Below are 17,036 nucleotides of genomic sequence, written 5' to 3'. Positions count from 1 at the left end.
AGATGTTTCTATCGTATCCGTTTAATTGTCGTTCTTGTCTTATAAACCTATTTTAATAGTATGTTTGATCTTATTTTCAATCGATGCATATGCAAAATTTGTTTCTGGCGTCTGCGCTCCTTCTGTGCTGTATATTTTCGCGCCGTCTGTTGGAGATGCTCTAACCACCCAACCACATGTTAGTTTAGGTTTTTTAAATCACCCGCTGAGTCTCATCACACGATTCATAGTGGAATCTCGTGTTACCATAATCATGGGTCATGCTTCATCAGCTCATGCATAGATGCAAAATTTAGTCTACGAGCAAAAATATATATGCACACAAAATGTAGTCAAGAAGTACAATTAAGTTAATGGAAACACGTGTTCTCTCTTCTCAAAGGAATAAGTTTGAAGGTTACAGAAACGCTGATTGACTATGTGAACAGGGTGATAAATCCCAGAAATCCGTTTTGGAGTGGCTCTTCTGATTCATCACAGCACTGCATGGAACTTCACGCCGACCAATCCTTTTTAATCAGCGGTAAGTGACACCCGTTTACCTCCTCAAAGCCCCCCCCCCCCCCCCCCACCCCCACAAAATCGAAGCCTGCAACCTCTCAAGTCTGAACCCAGACATGGCAATGGTGACGAATCTCTCACCTTTATCTTCTCTGATCTATACATGGGTTCTGCTGCTCCCATCATACCTGACCAGATAGCTGTGGATCTTCGCAGGAGAGAGCCGAGAACAGGCGGTTCAGCCTCCAGGTCGACATGCAGTGCCGGTGCATGGGATGCGTCGGCAAGGTCGAGAAGGCCATGGCCTCCATCGGGAGCTTCAGGGGTATGCACGGCCTCCCAGACCCCTCTTTGTTCATTCTGAGAATATTTTGATCGGCTGTGTTCTTGGTCATTTTACCTGAATTTCGGTTCAACAGGAGTCGAGACATCGGTGGGAGATGTCGACACTGGGGTTGTGGCTGTGGCAGGGCAGGTGAACCCCACAGAGGTTTCCCAGTGGCTGAAGAGGAAGACAAGGAAAGATGTCAAGATTTTCTGCCCTGATCCACCAGTTGAAAATCATAAACAGGTACGTATCCCTCCTCTATTAGCAGATTGTTCGTACACAGATCAACGTGCATGAAGTAATAGTCTTAGAAGATATTGTCTGAAAAACATGTAAGAACTGATAAATCTACATGTCAAAAACTGAACTTGAATGGCTGACAGTTTTTTAACAGTTCAGGAGTGACTGGTTCCCTGTTTCCACAGTGATCAATGTGTATTGTCTGCTTGCTAGAAGGATAGAACAAAGATCAAACTGTATGAAACAGAGGATGATGAAAATGTATTGGGACAAAAACCATGTAAAAAAAAAAATCTGCAGGTCCAAACAGCAAACTTGAATGGCTGGCAGTTTTAAACTGTTCAGGGAGTGTCTGGGTTCCTATTTCCAGTCACAGTGATCATGTGTACTGTGTGCTTGGTACACAAATAGAACAAATATCAAACTGTATCAGACAGGACATGATGACAAGGTATTGGGAAAATACCATGACAGGATATTTCCACACCTCTAATTGAACAACTATCTACTTGCAGAAAATTATATTGGTTTTGGGAAGCAGTTCAAGAATGGGGCACACTGCACCTTCAGCTCCACCATTACCAGATAACCTGTCCTGTGCTCTAGCACCATCAGGAGTTTGGTCTGACCATGAGGATGTGCATCTGATTGAAGAGAAGATCAGGGATCTCGAGAAGGTCAGGGATACGCTGAAAATCAAGAACCTGAAGAACGAGCTGACTGCGGCCAAGTATGAGCTCAGACAGTCCAGGGAAGCGATCAGCAGTAGCAAGAAGACTCTGCTAGATAGTGCTTTCAGTCAGCTCAAAGCATACGAGAAAATTGAATCACTTGGTCGTTCGCTATTTGACTGAGCCTATCCAGTTCATGGTTTCACTATTAAACTTCATCATTGTATGAACTGCTGTTTGAAGTGTGAACTAGCCATGGCATGGGGTGTAAATTTCCATGCCACTATAGCAGCGAGATCTTTTGGTATATTTGTCACTGCATATCATCTACACTTAACCAACAATCTGATTCATGGTTTGTTGTGTTTACGTAGAAGCAAAATAAATTTCAGTGGTGACCTTGCAACACAGCAAACTGTGTATCATGTGCCTCTATAGATGGCCAATTTCTTCATGTTAAATAGCATTAACATGTGTAGTATTAAACTAACTGAGAGCTGAGAACTACTAGAACAGTTGAGTGGCTTGAGGCAACATCAGCAGAATGACATGGTACAGTCAAATAGCTGAAGTAGAGTGGCCCGAGGCAACATCAGCAGAATTAAATGTACCATAGATATTAGACTAACTGGGAGCTATGAACTAGAAGGGTGAGGAAATATTGAACAGCATGTTACCACCGAATCACTCAAAATGTCTATGCTTTATCTTTCTGTCTCTTTACACATAAAATGAGAGACGCGAAGACAGAATTGAAGGGACGCACTGATGCATATAAGTCTGTCAGACTCAGACATGCCGACTCGACAATGTGGAGATTGACACTGTTGTCGTGGAGCGTGTTGAGGATGGACCAGACCTTGGTGCGGTTCTTGAAACCCTTCTCTTGACCTTTTACTCAGCCTTTTTGGCGGTGTTGACGTGTATGGGCTCGCCGGTGAGGCCGTCCACTCGGAGGCGCATGGCAAGCACCCGGAGCCTTTCCAGTTCATGGTTTGAGTGTTAGCTAGTATGCAAATTAGAACTTTCTTGAAGTTTTCAATCATCTCTCAAGCCTAATGTATTTTCGTTTGAAGTGTCAAGTGTGAACAAGCCATGGGCATAGGTGGTGAATTTCATGCCACTACATCAGTGACCCTGATTGACCTTTTGGTATATTTGTTCAGAGCAGTTAATATGGTTAAAACCCCAGTAATATGTCACTAATGCGAATCCAGAGCAGCCATGCAGAATAACTTAAGGTTGTCTTCCAATCATGTCTACTTCTAACTCTAAGAATCATTGCCCAGTCCTAGTTCATCAGAACCAAACAAAGAACTAACACAGGATTGGTGTACACGAGATTAAATAGCTTTCTCTTAGCCTCCCTCTTGACGAAGAACACACGAAAAGAGCGTCCCATGGTGTCAAAGAATCACACTACAGCTTGTCTGGAACCCAATGGTTATGATGTCATTCTCCAGCTCTGTGAGCAATGTGATGATGGCAGAGCAGGGTGCTACTATTCAGCTCATGTACAATTGTCAAATCACTAACATACAACCAAAAAAATAAACATTTTGTGGAACAACACATTTCAATACCTTCAACAATCACCACCAGTCACCAGAAGCCATTTTTGTAACAAATGTAATCAGTTGTACCTCTGATCATCCTACAAAAACAAAAAACAATATAAAAAAATGATGTTCTTACTAATTCATCAATAGTTCACATTCCATAATTTGAACACATTGGAATATGAGAATAAAGAATCAGGTACTAACTTTGTACTCGCAGCAGCCTGCATTTCTTGTACCAGCAGAAATGACTCATTGCAATGAAAATCTTAAGCATGCCTTTCAAGGGTTTAAGTACATGTCAACTGTGGATGTCTCCTTCCAAAAACTGATACCTTTCTGGGAGCAAATCTTTGTGCTTATGGTATATCCCTTTCCTTGAAAAGAAAGTTATCAACAGGGAAATAGTTGAAGCTTCAAGCGACATGCTTTTCCCATCAACTCTGGACATATAATTGATGGCCCTGACTATTTCACCCTTATTCAGTAACTTTCTGATAATAATATTTAGCATACGAGAGTTGGAAGCACAACCACTCCTCTCCATTGATGAAAATATACTGTCAGCTTCTTCTACCAATCCTTTTTCTATAAGGTTTGACATCATCGTAGTGTACGTTATAACGGTAGGTACCAATCCCTTGGCTGGTATTGCAGCAAACAAATTCTGAGCTTGCTCTATTCTTCCAACTTTAAACATTGCATCAATTATAATAGTGAGACTTGTAATATCAAACTTAAGGTTCATTGCTCGCAACTTGTCGAACATCATGACTGCTTCATCTGCACAACCATTTTTACAATGCCCACTGAGAATTATATTGTATGTATAAATGGAAAATCTCACTCCACTTTTGACCATCTCATGGAACATTTCTTTTGCAGCAACAGTTCTACCAGCCTTAAATAATCCATCCATTATGATGTTATAAGTAAGAGTATTCGGTTTAGCTGCCATATCTGACATTTCTCTGAATAGAGTCAATGCAGCATCCACCATTCCTGCTTTAAAGTATCCATCAATAAGTGTATTGTACGTAATGGCATTAGGCTGAATGCCAATAGATACCATATCATCATGTACCCTGCATGCTTTTTGCATCTTGCCAACCAAGCAGTATCCATCAATCAGTGAATTAAATGTGATAACATCAGGCTTCTCACCTATATGCTTCATAAAGTCAAAGATATGCTGTGCATCTGTCACCCTTCCTTCTTTGCATAGGCTGTTTATAATTGAGTTAAAGAACATAATGCCAGGATAACGGATGCCTTTTTCCTTCATTTCATGAACCAATTCTTTAGCTCTCACTAAATCACCATGTGTACAATAACCCTGAATCAGGCACCCATAAGTCTGTACATCTGGCCGTACCCCCATATTAATCATCTGGTTGAATTGTTGAATAGCATCATTCATCCTGCCCTTTCTGCAAAACGCATCTATCGTGGCTAAATAGGTTACAACATCTGGTTTCACTCCCTGTTTCTGCATGTCTTCAAAGATAAGAAAGGCCTCATCCACCAATCCACACTTAGCATGTGCACTGATCAATATGTTGAAAATATATTGGTCAGGTACAACACCTCTTCCTACCATCAAGTTGTAGAGATTATTCATATCAACGAGGCTTCCTTCTGTAGCGTACCCGTGAAGCATGGTAGAGTATGTCACGATATCTGGTTTGAGGCCCTTCTGAATCCCACAATCCAGAATCTGTCTAGCTTCTTTGCTTCTTCCACGCTTGCACAACACATCAATCATCGAGTTATATGTCACCACATTAGGAACAACGCCCTGCTGCACCATTTCATGGAATAGGTTGCTTGCCGTGCTGAATTTACCCTCCTTTAAGAATCCACGGATAACCGTGGTATATGACACCACGTCAGGGGAGCAGCCAGCTTCTTGTTTTGCCATCATCCGGAGTAGCTCGAGTGCATGCTGGCTCCTGCTACCATCACATAAGCCCTTGATAACTGTGCTGTATGAGATGGCATCAGGCACGCATCCCAGATCCGGAATCCTGTGAAGCAGCATGTCTAGAGCCTCATCTGTCCGCTTTGCGTGGCAGAGGACCTTGAGGAGGGTGTTGACGATAACGATGTTTGTCTTGAAGCCCGCCCTGAGGAAGCGGCCGAAGAAGGCAAACACTAAGTCTTGATGCCGCGCGCGGCAGCAGCAGTCGAGCAGGATGCCGTAGGTGTGGACTGTGGGCGGCGGCACCGGCGCGCCATCGCCTCGTGGCATGCGGTTGAAGAGGGCGAAGGCGAGCGACAGGCCGTCGCTGCAGGCGGTGGAGGCCGGCGCGCGGGCGAGGGCAGCGAGAAAGCCGTTCAGCTCGCCCGCTGGTACCGGAGTGTCCTGGTGGAGCAATTCGTCGAACACCTCGTGTGCGTCCTGAGGGCTGAGCGTCCCGGAGCAGGCGCGCTCCGTGGCCGCGGCAAGGGCGACGTGGGGAGCCTGGCGTGAGGGCAGCGAGGTGGATGTGGAGGAGGAGCGGCGGTGGAGAAGGAGCATCGGAGCGGACGAGTGGAGGCGAGACATGGTGTTGGCCGAGCGACACGGCGGCGCTCACAAAGAATGGAGTTTCACTTGAAAGCGGACACCAGGAGCACGGAGTGAGGGCGGCGATGGCGGCGAGGTGGAGGAGGAGCGGCGGAGGAGTTGGCCGAGAGCGGCGGAGGCGGCGCTCTGCGGGGCGGCGCTCGGAAAGAATGGTGTTTGACTTGAAAGAATGTCCAAATATGGTTTGATGGAAAGCAACGAGTTAAATTCAGTACTTCTCCTTGATCAATTCCAAAGGAATTTTCTTTCTTTTGAATCGGATTGATTCTACTATATACCTCATCTTAAAGCAGCTCGTAAATATGCGTAATAAATAAATCAGGTACTATTTGAATCTAATAAAATGAATTTAGCAAATACATGATTTTTCAACGGCCATGTGTACTCATATTCATAGGCATGCCAGACACCTAGGAACAGATCTTGTGAGGTAATATTTGACAAAATCCCTATGACCAGATGGGCAAACTAAATATTTTCAGGGTATGATTGTAAATAGTTTGCAAAACAAAGTTAGACCGAGTCAAGCACAAATGAAGAGCATCTTGGGTCGACCCATTTCGAACACCAACCGGATCTTTTTTTCTAAGTTGGGTCTGCCCACAGATATAAATGAGGTCGTGTCATTCTCTTGTGTGTTTAGGTTCATCGCAGGTCAGTAAGACCATTTTTTAAAATAACATTTGATATATTGAAAATTTAATGTACATAGAGCAAATAAAAAAGAAATAAAATAAAAATAACTTGATAAAAACCTATCTATGGTTTGCGTCCACCTCGTCGCCTACACCTTGTTATCGTTGGCGATCAGGTTCACATACTCTGGCACATGCCACGGATACTGGAGGGGCCGGTGCAGGCATGGGCCACGGATTCCATGACGACGCCTCCGCAGGCGAGCTTGAAAGCCTCCTCGAACTGGAGGTCGGGTGGTTGGATGGGGAATTTGTCCTCTGTCTTCACGATCTTCGTATGCTCGGTCTCCCATGCAAGGAGGCCGAGGTAGTCCCTGAGGTCGTCCCGTGACTCCTCGCTCGTGGTGTCCACGACGGACACCTCCTCAACAACGAGTGTCTGCTCCTGGTCCTCAACTGTCATGCCGTAGTCTAGTCCTTGTCGCCGAGGACTAGGAAGCATAGATACTTGGATACGTATTCGATACGTGATACAGGGATACCGCGATACGACAATATTTAAAAAACGCAGACGCGGGGATACATTCACATATATGTAAATATTTTAAAAATAAAGAAATTAAATATTTGTCACGGGATTAACATGGATATGGATGTTTTTCTCTACATCCAACATAGATATTTTAATAATTAAAGAAGTAAAATTTATCTCTAGAAATCACACGAATCAATAGCTAGTACTCCGGTGCGACATCAACGGCGGGACTTTCGTCGACCACCTTGCGCGCATCAGCTGACTCCGGCGTCGCCTTCGACATTGCTATCGTCAAGGCAGTCAGCGGCGCGATCTTGGCTACGGCTAGCTTCTTCGCAGCCTTCTTTGGCGCCGCCTTCTTCTACGCCAGCGCCGGGGCCGACACCTTGCTGCTCGGCCGCTTCACCCGCTTGGCCGGAGCGGGAGGCGCGGGGACAACGTGCTGCCCCAACCGCTTCCGATTTCCGACAGCAGTAGTGTGTGGCGCGTCGACCACGGGTCCTTCGGTGGCGGCTGCCGCGCTGGATCCAGATGCGGTCAGTGGAGCCGGTCCGCGCGGCGCGGTCTGGCCCGGGAGCAGCGGCGGGCTGGTGGCGTCCATGTCGGCGCGGGGGCTGCGGTGGCTGGAGGGGACGGGGAGCAGCGGAATCGTGAGCGGCAGGTGGGGCGGAAGCAGGAAAGGGCCAGCTGAAAAGATTGGGTTCGCGCTCGCACAGCTTCCCCAACCTAGAAACTTGGGGTTTTCACGGTGCGAAACGAGATAGCCCGGATTCTTTTTTTGTATGGGGTTTGATGCGGTTTCTGAACGGTCATTTTTTTTTCTCTTCGAACCGGAAAACAAGGATTATTATGCGGATGAGGGTTCCATGAGGATCTGCTAGAGATGCTCTAATAGGGAGGAACGAGAAAAGGACGCCTCAATCAGCTGCCGAGCTGCCCAAGTCACACCAAAAACAAGGTTCAACCAACTGCCGATCCAGGAGATCAACCTGAATTTGAGAGGAAAAAAAACGCAACACCAACATGCATGGGGTATCTTCAATCCCTGTTGATCTGAGGAATATTTCAGGGTACCTAGGGTCCAAACCCGGCCTACCGAACATTGCATGGAGTGTTTCAAGGTGTTATATAGCGTTGGCCTCGAAAAATGATGTCACTGAATACACCACCTCTTTACTTGGTGAGCCCGGTTTTCCCAACAGTTGATTACCCGCCATCTCCAGAACTTTGGTCTTTCTTACAAGACATCTTGAACCCATAATTACTGTCATCCGATGTCACTGAATACACCACATCTTTAAAAAATGCTTATCCATGAGAAGTTATATTTAGTGTAGTACATGTGGTTTATCTCATTCTCTTGGCAATGGTACTCGGCACTCAGTGGCAAGTGCGCATGCACCTCCTTAGAATGAGTTGGCCCGATGAATATGGCATAGTCACCCAAACTTGTCACATCAACCCTCTGCATCTACATCTGATCTATGTTTGGATCTCGCTTGCGGTCACGTACGTCCCGAGCCTGAAACTTGAAAGGAAAATATCTACTGATCAATTGATTATAGACGTGAGAGCGAACAGAACGGTGGCTATCTCAAGCTGCTCGTCATAAACAGCCCCTCTCCCAGGAGAGCAGCGATTGTCCTATGCACGGGATGTCCGTTGCACGAAAACATCAGGTTTCGTTGTGAATCATTACGTTTCAGATTTTCGGAACATAACGAAACTTAATGTTACTTGTAAGAACGAATCTAAAAGAAGAAAACAAAATAAATCGAACGGCAACCACGGACACGGGATGTCCCATGCACGGGAGAAAGGGATTTCTGCCTCCCCCATTTCATCAGATTTTATGGGTGTGTTTGGTAGCCCGGGGCTACTCAGAATCTCTATCTCTTATCATACATGCTCTCCTTAGCTATGTTGAGGTGAGACTCATCACATGTTTAACAACCCGGTATGTGTTGAGCTATGCTCACATGAGATGGTGTTTGGTACAACTTATGATGAGGAGAGCATGGCTCACAGCAGTTTTACAAAATGGTCCAATTTTTTAGCAAAAAGGCCCTGAAACAAACAGATAGAAAAGCAATCCGGCCCTCAAGATTGCATCTCACGCCATTGACGAGCTGGGCGGCGCGCTGGCCGGCGTTGGGCGGCCATGGGCGGCGGCAGGCGGCGCTGCGCGGCGGAGGGCGGAGCTGTGCGGCGGCGGGCGGCGCTGGGCGGCAGCGGGCGGCGGCGGTTGGCGCTGGAACGCGGGTCTACGAGGGCACGACATGGACGTGCTGGGCGGTGCTGTGACCGGCGGGTCGTGCTGACGAGGGCGGCGGCCGGCGTGGCCTGGGCGCGGCGGAGCTCGTCCATGGCCTTGGCGCGGCGGAGCTCTGCGTGGAGGCGCTCGTCTGTGGGAGAGGAGATGGGGGAAAATGAGAAGAAGAAAATGTGGGGGTGGGGTGTGGGGGGGTGGCGCTGGGTCTGCACAGTGTTTTGCGGGATGAGGAGAGCCTGGGTCTGTTGTGAAGCTCGATTTGAGCTTCGCTCCTCAACCCAGCTCTCAGACGTTTTCCGTATCCCTTCGGCGGTGCTCAGATGAGAAGAACCGGTCTAACAAACACTGTCTCCTCTTAAAATCTCGGTTGGGAGGAGAGACTCTGAGTAGCCCCGGGCTACCAAACACACCCTATATGTACTTGGAGACTTGGATTTCCGGGGACTTGGCCACTTCTATAACAAAGTTTTTCTAAAATTAAATTATTACAAACCATAGTGTATTTAACTATTTTAGAAAAAAATGTCCACAGTTGTTTTTCCAATACTTTAAAAACAACATGTTTTAAGAGACACTAAAATATTATTTTTGAAAAATATAATTATCATTGCCTATTCGACGGTACCTCGGAAGAGGGATCCTCACAAGGGGGAGAAGAAGTAGGGGCAATCGGGCGGAGAGTTCTCGGGATGGTGGTACGCGATTTACCCAGCTTCGGAACACCTGCACGATGACAGGGCCTACTGCTGCTTGTCTGGAATTATCTGGGTTCTTTCGTGTTGTTACAATGAGTTGTGGTTGCGGGATCTGGCTTATAAAGGCGTCGGGATCTAGGGTTTACACGGAGAGTCCTAGCCGGAACACAAGTCACCTAACTATGGAATATTAGATTGCCGTGTACGTCAAGGATCCGCCTTCCCTTATACGTCGTACCGGATTCGGCTACCCCTGATGGGCTAGGCCGGATCCGACTTCCAGGGTCGGTTGGTGGATCCGGCTCCTTGTTCCTGGGCTGGACTTCATCCATCTTGATCTACAGCAACTAGGCCGCCCGATGGGCCATATGCCACCATCACCGTCTATGGGCCACCCGGGTTTGCCGGATCTAGGCACTGTCGATGGTACACCTATGAAGTATACCCACAATAGTAGCCCCCAGAGTTCTCCGAGATTCACCTCTCGTTTCCGCCTTGCTCGAATCGTCTTTGCTTCCGACAATCCTCCCGGTAACATGGGGAAACTCGAAGAACTCCAACTTCACGATTCTTCCCTTTCCAGCTTGCATGCCAGAAAGATCCTCCATCCCGCGGGACTTCATCCATCAACCTCATTTTACAGCGGATCTCCGGGTTACTCCCCTGCAGAGATAACGGCGTGTCTTTTTTAATTCTTACCCGGAACCTTGAAAGGTTCAAACGGTTCTGCCAATCTTGGCGCCATTTTCGGGTAATTTGAACGGTAACTTATCCTTAGCAATTTTTACCGCTAGGGTTTTCGACACTTGTCCATCATCCAACGGTGCGACGCTTGCGTTCCAACCACAGGATGCGGAGCACGAATCTCATCCCGCGCCTATAAATATCCCCACCGCACACACCGAATCACTTCATTCTCCCCCATTTGACCTCTCGCTCGAGCGCCGCCACCGAGCTCCAGCTTCCGCCGCGCCGAAGTTTGCCGAAACTTCGTCGGAGTCAGCGCCTCCGTACCGTGTTCGTCTTGTTCTTAACCTCGGCGAGCCACCGCAGCAAATTCCTCGTCACCGGCGACTCCGACCATCGTGGAATCCATTCCGGTAAGCCTTCAGCCCAAGCTTTTTCAACGGCGTTGGTAGAGACGACCAGTGTGTAGCTGTAGTTCCGACTAAGTTAGTTTATCTGCAACTTGTAGATGTCTTCTTCTACTCTGCCTCCATCCCAGTCGGAGCCCATCGCGGCCACCCCTATCTCCTCCGCCCCTCCACCATTCAGCCGTGTCCAGCTGGATCCTACTAAGGGTTCCAACAAAGACATCGAGGGAACGTCTTCCAATCCGGAAGAACTTGCCGGATCGAAGCATATGGAAAAGAAGGTGGAGGAAGTCGGGGCAAAAAAATCGAAGGCCCGATCTCGTGAAGGCGAGGTTAAAGGGCAATGATGGTCCTGCACCACCACAGAGAACGAGCTCCGCAGCCTCGAGGCGGAAGGATTTCCCCAACCCGGATCCCGGCGAAAGGTTCTGAGTGCCTTTATCCCGGCGCCCGAAGCCGGAGAATGGGTGCTGACCTAGGCGCTGGTCGAGTAGCGACTTCTTCATGGAAATCCTCAAGGCGTACAACCTGCAACCTCACAACATATCGCCCAACAGCATCCTCGCCATCACCAACCACATCACCCTGTGCGAGGGTCATCTCCGGGTAACACCTGAGCTGCCCTTGTTTCAGTATTACTTTGGCGTCAAGAAGGAATCCGTCCCGCAAACTTCTTCGCTTGCCAATTGTGGGAGAGTCACCTTCAAGCTTCGCCCCGGCCGCATCTACCCCCACACGGATCGCCATGAATTTGTTAGGTACTGGTCCGGGGGATTCTTCTACGTGAAGGATGTCTCAGATCCGGCCAGCCCAACGAAGCTGCCAGATTTCAAGGACAGGCCCGCCAGCGAGATCTCCGGCTAGGCGAACTGCGCTCCTGAAGCTCCTGCTCCCGCCAAGCGGAAAAAGGTGCAGCCTCCGACCCGGCCCCGAAACGTGCGCGCGAGGCTCCCAGCATCGCGGCTGCCCGGAAAGCCGAGAAGGAGAAGCAGCACCTCAAGCAAATTGATACCATCAAGCATTCACAACCCAACATCGAGCAGTTTTTTCTTTCATCTGTGTAATCGCTTGGCTTCCGACTTACCTTATCTTTGCAACTTAACTCAACACATGCTAAATGTTATGATCTTTCTTGCTGTGCAGCAAAAGTTTCGGAAGCAAGCCCCCCAAGAACCCCAAGAAGAATTCCAAGCCTTCACCTGCCTCAATGCCAATTACACCGGAAGTGGAGGTTCCGCCTAAAGCCACCTCCTCTGTAGCTCCAAACCCGAAGGATGTCATAAACATCGATGATATTCCGGAGGAACCAGCTGCAGAATCCGGCAAAGGCACCTCCTCATCCCAGCCTCCGCCCGAAGAGCCCGACGTTACCTCGGTTGAAGCTACGGCTAATGATGCCAAAAATAAATTGTTGTTGAGCGGTGCGACCGGTACGCCCCAAACGCACCCGCATCTGTTTCCGGTTTTTCAAAATATTCCCCTATCACAGCGTCATGCGGAGATGACCAATTTTATGAATGAAGTGTGGGTGAATCTGGAGACGGAGCAACAAGATTTGACGATGCTCGAAGACAGTCTCTGAGTCTTCTTTGCGAAGCACAAAGCCATGTGCCAGGTAATACCAGCCCCCAAGCATTGGTTTAGAATTTTCCGAGTAACATGATGCTTTAACTGTATCAACTCAATTAGATCTTAGCGGAAACTTGAAATTTCCCAGCACAAGAACTTTTAACTTCGTGTCCAGCCCCCGCATTTTAAATTTCCAGCTAACCATTCCTATTTGCTTCACAGAACACCCGTAAGCTTCATGAAGGTCTGCGTACGCTGGTGCTGGAGCAGAAGGCGGAGATTGAGAGGTTGTACAAGAAGGAGGTGGAGGACCAGAAGGAAATTACAATCCTTGAAACTCGTTTGAAAAACAACGAGGGTAAGGGCTCCGACTTGCTTTAAGGTTTCTCAACGAACTCTTAGTTATTTATTTGAATCTTGCTTTCCGCCTTACAGAACAACTTGCCAAGCGCCCCTCGATCGACACCATCTCCGCCGAGCTCGAAGTGTTGAAGACCGACCATGCATCCCTCAAGAAGTTCCTCAAGGAGTCCTCCGAGAAAGAAACCAAAGACAAGAGAGAACTGGAGGAGAAGCATGCAAAGGCCATGTCGGAGCTGGCCGAGAAGCTGAAGACAAGCAACCAGAGAATTAAAACTCTGGTGTCTAAAGCGAAGGCTTATGAGGCGGAGGCGGCGGACATCGATGAGCTGATCTTCCGTAAGGACTTCTCATTTCCGGCTTCTCCATTGTATTCGTTTCGTCCCATCTCGGAGACTGATCATGCGATTGTTTGTGTATATCAGTGTGTCTCGGATTCGAGTGGTCAGAGAACTCGCCCCTTTCCAGGACTGAAGCTTATGAAGAAGCTCGGAACTCCATTGAGGACCTCTTTGAGTCTTGCCGTGGCATCGCTGAGTCGCTATCCCTGAAGAGAGCCCGCACCTCAATCGTCGACAGGATGACGAAGTTAATGAGAATGGTGCCGGATCTGATCAAGGATTGGCAGGAATCTCCAACCAGCGGAGCTGCCTCAGTTGCCTTGGCGATGTGCAAAGCACAGTTCCCCGCCATGAATTTCGCGACGATTGTGCGCGGAGTTCCCAAGGGCACCAACGTCAAGGCAGCTCTCGCGGAAACCGAAGGCTTCGACACGCTTTTTGCCCAATGAGTCAATCACTCGTCGTGGTACAAGAAGCATGCTCCTCCGTTATGCTCTTTCACCTGCCGAAGGCGGAGGACCAAGTCTCCTTCCTTAAACGAGCGGTTCCGAACTCGACGACTATGATAGCGTCGTAGTTTCTGCTGGTAAATGGTAGAACGTTGGTCAGCTAGATTCCGAGCCTCTTCGATCAGGTCCACAAATAGCTGTCGAGCCTCGTCAGCAATTTCTTCATTGTAGGCGGAAACTCGCGGGGAATCATGGATGATGTCGGAGGGGAGCACAGCTTCAGATCCGTATACTAGGAAGAACGGGGTAAATCCAGTTGATCTGTTAGGGGTATTTGTAAACTCCATAGAACAGAATCTAACTCATCAGCCCAAGCTCTGGCTGCGCGGCGCAGCGGTTCTTCAAGGCGAGGTTTGACTCCGGCTAGTATGAGGCCGTTGGCTCGCTCGACCTGCCCGTTGGATTGTGGATGAGCCACAGATGCAAGGTCAAGCCGGATCCCTACGTCATTGCAATAATCCTTTAATTCTCCCTGATCAAAGTTCGTGCCGTTGTCTGTGATTATGCTATGTGGGATATCGTATCTCACTACGAGGTTGCAAACGAATTTTAGTGATGTAGCACCATCGTCTTTTCTCAGTGGCTTTGCCTCGATCCACTTACTGAACTTGTCAATAGCGACCAAGAGGCACTCAAAACTGCCAGGAGATTATTTCTTTTAACTTTATGCCAAGAGAGTTTTCCTTTTTACCCGGAACCACACCATGAAACTCAGTAGTGCTGTGAGAAAAGATGTTCCTTCGTGAGGTTCATCTTCTCCAGAGTCTCTAGGTAGATGATGTTCAGGCTGGCTCCACCGTCCATGAGGCACTTGGAGAAGTCAAACCCGTCGATGCGGGGACTCACAATCGAAGCATAGCATTCTTTGGGGACGACAGTAGGATGATCCGTCCTACCGAAGGTGCACAGGCTTTCCGACTACTTGACGTACTGTGGCACAACCGGAAGCGTGGCGTTCAGGATTCGGAGGGCTGATTTGTTGGCCTTGACCGTTGGAGTTCCGAGGAAGGTGTGGTATGCTCCAACATTCTTTTTGACGAAGGGGTTGGACTTGTTAGCTGCGGAACCCTCTTTGAGGCCCGGTGAAGCGTCGTCCTCATCCATCGCCTCAGAACTTTCCTCATCCTTTTCCTTGGTCTTTCCCTTACCTCCTTTGCCGCGTGGGCGGTGCTTCTGAGCACGGTTGTATCGTGCATCTGGATCGACCTTTAGGTCATTGACCCACTTGCAGTTGCGCTTAGTGTGGGAGGACTTACCAGTAGCCGGATCCATATGGGCTAAGCATGGCATGTCCCTGTACTGTTTGTATGTTTGGGGAGCGCGGAACCCAGCAGCGGTGACCTCGTCAGCGCGCTGCTGGCCCCTGCTGGCTCCGCCTCCACGTCCGCGGCCTCTTCCGCCTCCTTGACCTCTGCGTTGGAACGACATGGCGACCATGTCGAATCCTCCGCTCTTCTGGTCTTCAGGGGGATTCTTCCGCTTGTTGTTGCTGTTGTCGCCATTATCACGGTTCTTTTTCTGCTGGTGCAGGGGGATGGCTGTGGTAGTGATTTCTCCACCTGCGTCGTCATCAGCGGCGGTGTGAGTGCTGGCAATGCCGATTATGTCATCCAAGGTTAGATTGTTCTCATTGATCAGACAGCTTAACTTGTGCCGGATCAGCCCTCCCCTCTGCAAACCAACTATGACGGCGTGCATAGCTGTGCGGTTATCTACATTCTCGCACTCATTTCTTGTTGCTAACCACCGAGTTAGAAAAGCTCGAGAGGTTTCGTTCTTCTTCTGGATACATGCATGTAGGTCGCTGGTTGTGAAAGGTCTTTTGTAGGTGACCCTGAAGTGTTTCTCGAAGGCGATCTTTAGGTCAAACCAGCAAAAGATGGAGTTTTCCGGAAGGTCACTGAGCCAGGTACAAGCTGGACCAACAAGGTACAACTGAAGCATGCGGCGGGCTACATTGGGGGTCCCTCCGGCAAAGCTGACTGCGCTGAAAAAGTCGATCCAGGTATCGGGACTCTCACTGCCGTCATAATGTTTCAGATTTCCGGGTAGCTTGAGGGTGCGGTGACCCAGCATACCACTGCATGTTGTAGTATACAAGTCGTTGATATGATCTTCATGAAGGGACTTCTTCACAAATATCACATCCCTCAGAGTGGTACAACAGAAACATTGCAGGTCATAACACTCCAGATTATATTACAAACATGGTCTTAACAAGTTGGTATTCTCACAGGTCCGATGAGAACACCTTAAGATACTAATATAAAATTCTTACAACTCAACATCAAGTTCAAACTGAGCTCAGCAACTTATTTAAGTATACCACTACGCTGCTCAGCTCTAAGTTGTCTTGGGTAAGATACTACTCCTCCGCATCATTGTCTTCAACTCCGTAGACTATCCCATAGTTTATGCCTTCCACTCCTCCGGACAGATCAGGTTCCTCGTAGACCAGTTTGTAGCCTCCGTCCGGTGCTCCGTCGTTGGCCTCTACTTCATTGTCACAGTCTATCAAGGGTGTCGAAAGAAAGTGAGTACAGAGGTACTCAACAAGTTCAAAAGAGAAAAAGGCGTATGATGCACTAGCTACGACCATTGATCAGAGAATCTCAGGTCAATGCATGTTTCGTAAACATTTCTTCAAAAGGTTTATTTTATATTGAAAACTATGCCCGCCAGTCTTCACAGGTTGACTAGAACTTCATGGAGTACTTTTCCCATAAGAGAACTTATCATTGTTGCCAACCGGGCGTACTTTCCTGTCCACACTTCCTTGGTGTGAGGCCCGGCATAAGAATCAAGCCAATCACTGCCTTCTCCGCGACCCCGCAGATCCACCCTTTTGTAAGTTTGTCCTGCCCTTTATCTACGGAGAGACCGGCCCAGACATTTGTTCTCACCTATACCAATAAGGTAGACCGTTCCGAACAATTCATATGCCCTGCCCTATACACCATAGATAGACTGACCCGGAAAACCCTTACAATCTTTCATAGACTTTTAATTAGTCTACCCTCTCCTATATCTAACGGTAGAACGTTACGAACCATTGTCCTCACCTTTACCAATAGATAGACCGATATAGGCAACCCTTATCACTAGTCTGTTGATATGCGAGAGGGAAAGATACAACTGACTTCTCCAGAGCCATTATA

The 17,036-nt window shown here is 48.2% G+C and overlaps 1 protein-coding gene and 1 long non-coding RNA gene across 4 annotated transcripts; both read right to left on the bottom strand.

The window, feature by feature from the left end:
* Positions 1 to 582: 582 nt before the first annotated feature.
* Positions 583 to 3,679, bottom strand: LOC124654093. Of its 3 annotated transcripts, XR_006988201.1 has the most exons (4): positions 3,507 to 3,679; positions 3,324 to 3,394; positions 1,634 to 1,848; positions 583 to 1,003 (listed from the first exon to the last, which is right to left on the bottom strand). It is a non-coding gene; the product is annotated as an uncharacterized LOC124654093 (long non-coding RNA). The 3 variants fall into 3 exon arrangements; XR_006988200.1 differs by having other exon boundaries at positions 583 to 1,848; XR_006988199.1 differs by lacking the exon at positions 1,634 to 1,848.
* A 99-nt stretch (positions 3,680 to 3,778) lies between these two features.
* LOC124657516 (protein Rf1, mitochondrial-like) lies at positions 3,779 to 5,847 on the bottom strand. The gene is made up of 2 exons (XM_047196056.1): positions 3,934 to 5,847; positions 3,779 to 3,793 (listed from the first exon to the last, which is right to left on the bottom strand). Exons 1-2 carry the CDS (start codon positions 5,845 to 5,847, stop codon positions 3,779 to 3,781), a joined length of 1,929 nt encoding a protein of 642 aa, XP_047052012.1.
* Between the last annotated feature and the right edge of the window lie 11,189 nt (positions 5,848 to 17,036).

The sequence above is a fragment of the Lolium rigidum genome, chromosome 5 (assembly GCF_022539505.1).
Source record: "Lolium rigidum isolate FL_2022 chromosome 5, APGP_CSIRO_Lrig_0.1, whole genome shotgun sequence".
In the NCBI taxonomy this organism is placed as follows: domain Eukaryota; kingdom Viridiplantae; phylum Streptophyta; class Magnoliopsida; order Poales; family Poaceae; genus Lolium; species Lolium rigidum.
Note: the sequence above shows the minus strand (reverse complement) of the source record. Positions and strands in the feature narration are given on the sequence as shown.

Excerpts from the sequence above, each read along its gene's own strand:
- LOC124657516 (XM_047196056.1), bottom strand. The coding sequence starts at position 5,847 with ATGTCTCGCCTCCACTCGTCCGCTCCGATGCTCCTTCTCCACCGCCGC.